The following is an 8,946-nucleotide window of genomic DNA, read 5'->3' as shown; positions in this document are numbered from 1 at the left end:
GCAGCTAGCTTCCCGTTAACCGACTGGCTAAGCTAGCTGAAGTGGGAGACACTACAGGGGAAACGTTTCTATTTAGACATGTTGGGCTATTAATATTCAATAACATGTCTTCTTTCAGACTGCTGGTATTATACTACACGTTGTCTAATTTGTGTTTGTAGATTCCCCCTATATTCATCATAAATTAGCATTAGATTATGCCTCATTTACATATTTGAACAGTGTCTTTTTGTGTTTTTAGAAAACTTAGAAAATCAGCGTCTTAATGTCAGTATATCAACTGGGGAAGTTTCATGATGCTATCCGTTAAAATGTTGACCCTGTTCACCTGTAGTGTCTTAAAAATCTTACTTTCCAATCCACATTTTTAAGGTAAATGACTCACAGCCGGATTTATACATTTATTGATTCATAAAAGCATGCAGAAAGCAATGTCTGTTGACAGTGTTTTTCCGATTTAAGCAGCGATTAAAAAGGGATATCCAAACTTAAAAATAAATAATACAATGTCATTTAAAGATTAGATTAGATAAGACTTTATTCATCCCACAGTGGGAAAATTCCCTTATTACGGCAGCATTTTCTACAATAAAAGCAAAACACAAACAAGTAAACACACAAGAAAAGCAGGCAAACAGCAGCCAATGAGCAGAAGGTAGACTGGAGTAAAGTGGCGTCTAATAAAGGTTTTGTAAAGTAAAGTGCAGTTGCCACAGTACAAAAAAACCCCAAAAACAAAAAACAAAACAATATTGCAGTGTTAGTAAGTGGCGTAAAAATTAAAATGAATATGTAATTAAAGCAATAATGCAAAACTTGGTAACAATAACATAAGTTATATTCACCTGTGTGTGTGTGTGTGTGTGTGTGTGTGTATATATATATATTATATATATATATATATATATATATATATATATTCACCTAAATGAGGTCTATAAGACATTTTAATTGGAATTCCATTGCTAGGCAACAGCCTGGCCTTGACAGCAACAGGAAGTCAACGTGGGTCCAGTTCGCATGTTTATGCTTACATCTGTGAAAAGATCTCCAAAAGGTTTAAAACTAGAGTGGAGATGGAATACCGACTCTGTGATTATTTTATGCTTTACAAATGGGCAGAACAGACCACAACAGGGTCTTGACGGGAACACAACACGGGGGCTAACGCTGTAACGGTATCATTAAATGTTCTGTATTTATATAAAGCGCCTTTCTAGTCCTAACAGCTACTCAAAGTGCTTTTACACAGGACAGGAACCATTCACACACATTCACACACTGTGGCCGAGGCTGCCGTACATCAGACAAACTAGACTTGCGCACATCCACGCTCCGATGACGCAGCATCGGGGTCAACTCGGGGTTCAGTGTCTTGCCCAAGGACACTTTGACATGGGCTTGAACCACCAACCTGCCAATTTCCAAAGCTTCCAAAGCGGCGGGCCACCGCTCCACCACCGAGCCACAGCCGCCCCTCACACATCTCTGTAATGTGAACACTAGGGCCTTAGTCAATCAGGCATAGAAAGAGAGGAAAAAACACACACACAACAAACACAACAAACACTTTGGAGACTGTCAGTTGGCGGATATCTCTTGGGAATAACTGTATGAGATGAAGCCACGACACACGCACCACACACACACACACACACACACACACACACACACACACACACATAGACAAAGACACCGACACACACATACAGACACTGAGAAAGACACACACAAACACAGAGACACGCACACACAAACAGACACACCCAACAACTCACACTTATGCAGATGAGAGCGTAACATTAATCTTTCCTACGATATTGATAGAGAAGAGTTAAATACACAGGAAAGTCAAGGTATGAGTGTTAGCAAACTGTGCAGTTAGGACATTTGAATTAATTAACATTAATGTACATGTCCAGCTCCTCCCACAGTAAGATGGAAGCACTTTGTAGACAACTATAGTTAAAAACATCGATAAAAAACATCAACAAAAGGGACATTTTCAATTTTGACGGGAAGACAACACGAGGGTTATGGAGAGACCCCTAAACCCTCTAAACCCTCCGTAAATATGTGCATCTACAGTATGTCTTCTACTAACTTAGGGGAAGACACTGTACCAGGACAAGTATGTAGGACACAGTGTCTCCGCGTGAGAGTGTGTGACTGCTGGAGACTTCAGGCTGTGTCTTATGACCTGTCTGCTCGGAGATTACACCCCTCGTGTTGTCTAATAGTCACAAATAATATCAAAATCAACACTTTTGTTGATGCTTTTATCAATGTTTATAACTTTTTCTTACATTTTTGTCCCTTTTTTCAACATTTATGACGCTTTTTTTCAATGTTTGTCACTATTTTGACGTTTGTCACTACGTAACACTAACTTATTAACTTTAGCTTTCCAGTTATTTTTGGAATTTATGGTCAATAAACCTCATTTATAGGAAATTGTACCTAATGTTTGAGTTAGAAAAGCAGAAATTAGGAATTATTTAGAGTAAAATTAAAGGAATGGATGTTGATGATAATCACAGACTGGAATATGTCAACTTTTACTCAACACTATTTCAACAACACTTCACTTTCCCAATTTGTGATGAAAGGATCTGTCTGATCTGGTCTAACATCCCTCTCTCCTGCAGGGCTCGGGGGTTATCAAAGCTGGTTTTGCCGGTGACCAGATCCCCAAATACTGTTTCCCTAACTAGTAAGTGTTCCTTCACTCCTTTCTTAAAGCACCCAGGCGACATCATCAACTCATCTGCTTAATATTCTGTCCCTCTGTGTCTTTAAAACTGGACTCACGTCACATATTCAGCTGGATTACTTTGTTTAAAAACGGTCTACTGGTACACAATGATGCAAAATACTGACGTGTGTGTGTGTGTGTGTGTGTGTGTGTGTTTAGTGTGGGGCGTCCCAAGCATGTGCGCGTGATGGCCGGAGCCCTGGAGGGGGACCTCTTCATCGGACCCAAGGCAGAGGTAACTCAGTGTGGAGGAGTTTTCACCCCCAACCACACTGTTAGGATTCTTCCTAACTGCCCTCGGGGTAATTCTCCAGCACAGTGCACAATGTGTACTTTCATTCAGAAATCTAACTTCACTCAGAAGGGGGTTGGTAATTATCTACCAGGAGCAAAGGCCTGATGGGAGCTCCCTATGTCCAATAGGAGAAGATCGGTTCTTTTAAGCAGCCCACTTCATAAGATACAGTTTAGAGATTAGAGATCTGTGATGGAGGGCGGGACTGAGAGGAATAAGCGTGCTATAGACCTCTTTCACGGCAGACATGTTGACATGTCCTAGTGGGGAAAGCACAGGTGTCTCCACCACCCTAATGATGGCTGCAGTCCACTCAGGAGAGGCCCTGGTGATGGGACGGAGCCATCGTCAGTTTCAGCTCTGCTTTTCCTGCTCTGACAACTCAAGTTGTCTGCTGTGAATAAGGTCCGTTACAAATCCGCATCCCAGACAACGCCGTGGGTGAACTAGTCCGGATCAAGGAAGTACATCTGCAGGATAAAGCCCCTTACTCTCTAATGGGTGTCCCCGTTCTCCAAATCCCCCCCCGGGAAAACAACAACAAACTCGAGCTACACGCTGAAAATGTCAAGTTATGAAGAACATTTAGACGATGCAACAAGACGGGTCTGCTCGGTTCTTCAGAGGAATGATTTTATAGATTAATAGAGAATATGTTGAGGGCGTCTCCTCTCTAACTGGGGCGTTCTGGGACGTTGATGACGAAGTCCACACAGAGATCCACTGGGCAGAGATAATGAGGTGTAGCCATGAATCAGCTGAGTTACATAGCTCACGTTACTGTATGATTTTATTTTCATAATTTATAATTTTTATTGATCCCCAATGGGGAAATTACAATTTACACTCTACACACTTTTTTGTTAGTAATCACTACGCACAGGCCTGAAATATACACACACACACACACACACACACAAATGCTCAGGACCTAATCTAATGCACAGATGGAGAGATGTCAGAGTGAGTGGGCTGCTAGCTGGACCAGCACCCTGAGCGGTTGGGGGGGTACGGTGCCTTGGTCAAGGGCACCTGGCAGTGCCCAGGAAGTGCTCATCTCTCCATTTAATATTGGAGGAGGCCTTTTCTTCAGCGGGGTGTAGATCAACCAGTTCCTCCCTGAGACTAGTCAGCAGAGACGCCGGAGCTCAGCGCCGACTAAGACCACTGGGATTGGTCTAAAGAAATGAAAACAACCCCGAGCTTTCTCTCTCTTATCCCAGAATGCATCTGGAGCGTAGCCAAATTATCAAAACTTGACATTTTCAGCGTGTTGCTCCTTGCCTCGAGGGCTGTTTCTGTTTCCCGTAGCGATAGGAGTTTGAGAACGGCGACATGCGGAAGGCGAGAAATAAAGCCCGGCGTACGTCGGGCTTTATCCTGGAAATGTACTACTTCTGATGTTTCCTGATGTCTTCTGATGTCTTCTGATGTCGACTGATGTCTCCTGATGTTGACTGATGTTGACTGATGTCTCCTGATGTTGACTGATGTGACTGATGTCTCCTGATGTTGACTGATGTTGACTGATGTCTCCTGATGTCTCCTGATGTCTCCTGATGTTTCCTGATGTCTCCTGATGTTTCCTGATGTCTCCTGATGTCTCCTGATGTTTCTCGTCTCTGTGACCACCAGGAGCACCGGGGCCTGTTGTCGGTGCGGTACCCGATGGAGCACGGCATCGTGAAGGACTGGAACGACATGGAGAGGATCTGGCAGTACGTGTACTCCAAGGAGCAGCTGCAGACCTTCTCCGAGGAGGTGAGGATGTCCCCCCCCCAATAAATTGTAAAATATTGCAGTAATATCGTATTGTGGCATAAGTATTGTGATGATATCGTATGGGTCGGCGTCTGCGCTTCCCCCCCCCATAACAATACGATATTACCGCGATTTTAAACATATTGCAATATTCTGCGATATGGTGCAACTTCTTATTTTTTCCAATTTCTAATGTCGTCCCCAAAAGGAAACTTATCAACATCTGTTTCATCTAAAAAGAAACATTTCTCTGTTTGTTCATCTTCAACTGTTATCGCTGCAGAACGGGACACACTGAACAACACATATCATATATAATATATAATAATATATAATATATTATATATAATAATAGATCCATACTAGGCGCCTGTGTAACGATACAGTATTACTACTGAAAATATCCTGTATTGCCCCCCCCCCCCCCTTAACGGTGTGTGCGTGGTTGTGTCTCTCTGGTAGCATCCTGTGCTGCTGACTGAAGCTCCTCTCAACCCCAGCAAGAACCGGGAGAAGGCCGCCGAGGTCTTCTTTGAGACCTTCAACGTTCCTGCCCTCTTCATCTCCATGCAGGCCGTCCTCAGCTTGTGAGTACGCCTCGCTCTGCCCGTGTGCTGTCGCCTAAAGGCAAGGCAGCTTTATTTGCACAGCCCATTGTACAGCACCTGAGGTGATAACAGGCTGACTTTGTGATTGTCTTAATGTTCAGGTCTGAGTCCAGGACTGGACCCGGACTTCTGGTTTCCTCTGTTGTTTTTAACATTGTTGTTGGAAGCTGAGCGCAGACTTTTAATCGTTCCTCTTTTGCTCCAAAAACAACCACCTCAGTTTTTCCTTCATTTAATTTAAGAAATTCAAAGACGATTTCAACATGTAGCTCTGTTTTTTGTTGTTGTTTTTAAGTGGAGGTCTGTCAGTAGAGAACCAATCGGTGCTGCCTGCACCGTGTTATCCTCCTGCTAGCGTTAGCACCCAACAGGCTTCAACAGGGGAAGTTATAAACGTGTTTTAAGCCTCTTAACATGTTCAACATATAATTTCCAGCGCCCCCCCCATGTGCAGTGATTCCTCCTGAGTGAACACAGTGAACCTGACTCATGGAGATGTGACAGAAAGTTAAGACAGGAGGCGACCTCTAGTGGACAAAGTGAAAAAAGCATCTAGTGTTCCAGTAAAACAAGTGTTGATAAAAGGTACAAAAATAAGAAAAAGTAAAAAAACGTCAACAAAAGTGTTAAGTTTTCAATTTTGCCGAGAAGACAACACAAGGGTTAAAACCTGGCCAGTTGGAGCCTGTTGGTGCTAACTCCATCAGGAGGATAACTCGGTGTAGGCAGCACCGACTGGTTCCATCAGCCTCGCTACGGACAGAACGCCGTTTAACCCGTTTGTGCCGGATACTTTGCGCCGACACGTCTACCGCCGGTTACCACGTTGCACAACTCTGAACCTCCCGCCGGTTACCACGTTGCACAACTCTGAGCCTCCTGCCGGCCGCTGCGTGGCGCAGCATTCTGTATTCAACGGTGTTTTCATGACGCGTGCAGCAGAGAACGCACCGTCATTGGTTCACATACACATGAGGCGGGCCTTGTTGGCTATTTAAAGCTACGTGACCACCAAAATGTACCGTAGTTCACTGAAAATCAACCAGACACACGGGTGCGTTTTCAAAATCAGAAATACTTTATTATACTTTATTGATCCTCGAAGGGAAACTCTGTGTTGCAGTTGCACAAATATTATAAATAGAGTAGAAACACAAAGAAATAAAAGAAATATAAGGAATTGGATACGTACGGTATTTACATAAAGGAATGTTATTATACATTATTTACATAATTAACATAATTAAGGATTTGGAATGGTTTTGTTTATGAATTTTTGAGAGACGAGCGAGAAAATGGCTCCAACAGAGGAGTATTTAGACAGCGAGGGCGGTGACATTGAGGTGGAGGATAGTGTGGAGTTTGGGAGGGAGGATGTGGTAGATGATGATGACGATGATGATGATGATGAAGAAGAAGTGCTGGATGATCCTTTGCGCCACGCAGCGGCCGACAGGAGGTCCAGAGTTGCGCAACGCAGTAACCGGCGGTAGATGTGTCGGCGCGAAGCATCCGGCACAAACGGGTAAAAAAAACAAAACAAAAACAACAACAGAGCTACATGTTGAAATTGACAGGAATTGTCCTTTAAATGCTGCGTCCCCCCTGGAGTGTAAGTCTGACCGGTCCGTGTCTGTTGCAGGTACGCCACGGGCCGGACCACCGGTGTGGTGTTGGACTCGGGCGACGGCGTGACCCACGTGGTGCCCATCTACGAGGGCTTCGCCATCCCGCACTCCATCATGCGCGTGGACATCGCCGGGCGGGACGTGTCGCGGTACCTGCGCCTGCTGCTGCGCAAGGAAGGCTACAACTTCAACACCTCGGCCGAGTTCGAGGTCGTCCGCACCGTCAAAGAGGTGAGGCGCGGGGCGGCCGCTGGCCCCGTAGAGTCCGTTTGAGTCCTCTGCAGCGGGCGCCGGTTCGACTCCGACCTACGGCCCTTTGCTGTGTGTCATCCCCTCTCTTCCCCCCCCCCCCCCCCCCCCCCCCCCCCCCCCCCCCTTACCTGTCTGTCCACGGGAAAAGCCCCAGATAATAAGCTTAAAAAGACCAAGTGGTGAGGCACTACGGGTGTGAATCACAGGAGAATATGATATTCTTTGGACAACAAAAACTATATCTGATTCACAGCCAAATGAAGTATTCTACGTGAGTTTGTGAGATTTTGTTGGTTTAGCGAGACTTCAGTCGTCAGTGGATAAATAAACAGATATTAACGTGTTCTCAGTTCTGCTGAAATACAACAAACTGATGAAAGGAAATCATTTCCCGCTTTTTTTTTTTTTATTGAACAATTTGAACATTGAGTCTAATGTAAAAGGCAGCGCAAAAAGTTACTTAAAGTTACTTAAAGTGCAGTTTTCTGCCGAAATATTCTCTTGTAGCTAAATATCTTGAGGGCCCTATTTTAACGATCTGATCACACGGCGTATGTATACTGTTTCCTAGTTTTTTATTTATATTCTGTGCTGTGTGACTGATTTTGCTGCTGGAACACTAGAAATACCCATTTTATTGGGACCAATAAATATCTATCTATCTATCTATGATCTATCTCTCTATCTATCTATATCTATCTATCTCTCCCTCTATCTATCTATCTCTCTATCTATCTATCAGCTATATCTATCTATCTCTCTATCTATCTATCTATCTATCTATCTATCTATCTATCTCTCCCTCTATCTATCTATCTATCTATCATCTATATCTATCTATCTATCTATCTCTCTATCTATCTCTCTCTCTATCTCTCTATCTATCTATCTATCTATCTATCTATCATCTATATCTATCTCTCTATCTATCTATCTATCTATCTATCTATCTATCTATCTATCATCTATATCTATCTATCTATCTCTCCCTCTATCTATCTCTCCCTCTATCTATCTATCTCTCCCTCTATCTCTCCCTCTATCTATCTCTCCCTCTATCTATCTATCTCTCCCTCTATCTACTTTATTGTTGCGTTGCCTTGTCTTCTTGTCTAACTGAAGGTGTTTTCCACAGAGAGCTTGTTATCTGTCTCTCAACCCACAAAAAGACGAGACTTTAGAAACAGAGAAGGCGCAGTACGTTCTCCCGGATGGAAGCACTTTAAATGTGAGTGGACGCTAAACATTTCCCACAACCCCCCACCCCGTCGTCTGAAACCGACCTCCACCCCTCTGACACGCGCCCCTCTTTCCCTCAGATCGGGCCGGCCAGGTTCCGGGCTCCAGAGCTGCTGTTCAGACCAGACCTGATCGGGGACGAGAGCTCGGGGATCCACGAGGTCCTGGCCTACGCCATCCAGAAGTCCGACATGGACCTCCGGCGCACGCTCTACTCCACCATCGTGTTGTGTGGCGGCTCCACCCTCATCAAAGGTTTGTTAGTCCGGGGCACCTTCACCAGACACAGAGATCTGCATAAAAAGATCATCTCTCAATGCAAATTAAACCAGATATTAGTCTAACTGAAATAACACCAAGCCGATGTCTAGGTATACTGAAGGGTATATGATGGGGGGGGGGGGGGGG

General features: G+C 44.2%; 1 protein-coding gene across 2 annotated transcripts in view; it reads left to right on the top strand.

The window, feature by feature from the left end:
* The window catches only part of actr1b (actin related protein 1B), a 13,120-nt gene that overhangs the window by 710 nt on the left and 3,464 nt on the right, over nt 1-8,946 (top strand). For both annotated transcript variants that reach the window (XM_032510757.1, XM_032510768.1), the window contains exons 2-8: nt 2,649-2,713; nt 2,915-2,990; nt 4,686-4,811; nt 5,274-5,398; nt 7,062-7,278; nt 8,435-8,527; nt 8,619-8,793. In XM_032510757.1, the coding sequence (XP_032366648.1) occupies nt 2,649-2,713; nt 2,915-2,990; nt 4,686-4,811; nt 5,274-5,398; nt 7,062-7,278; nt 8,435-8,527; nt 8,619-8,793 (877 nt within the window). The remainder of the gene's footprint in view (nt 1-2,648; nt 2,714-2,914; nt 2,991-4,685; nt 4,812-5,273; nt 5,399-7,061; nt 7,279-8,434; nt 8,528-8,618; nt 8,794-8,946) is intronic.

The sequence above is a fragment of the Etheostoma spectabile genome, chromosome 3, assembly GCF_008692095.1.
Source record: "Etheostoma spectabile isolate EspeVRDwgs_2016 chromosome 3, UIUC_Espe_1.0, whole genome shotgun sequence".
Lineage (NCBI taxonomy): Eukaryota > Metazoa > Chordata > Actinopteri > Perciformes > Percidae > Etheostoma > Etheostoma spectabile.
Note: the sequence above shows the minus strand (reverse complement) of the source record. Positions and strands in the feature narration are given on the sequence as shown.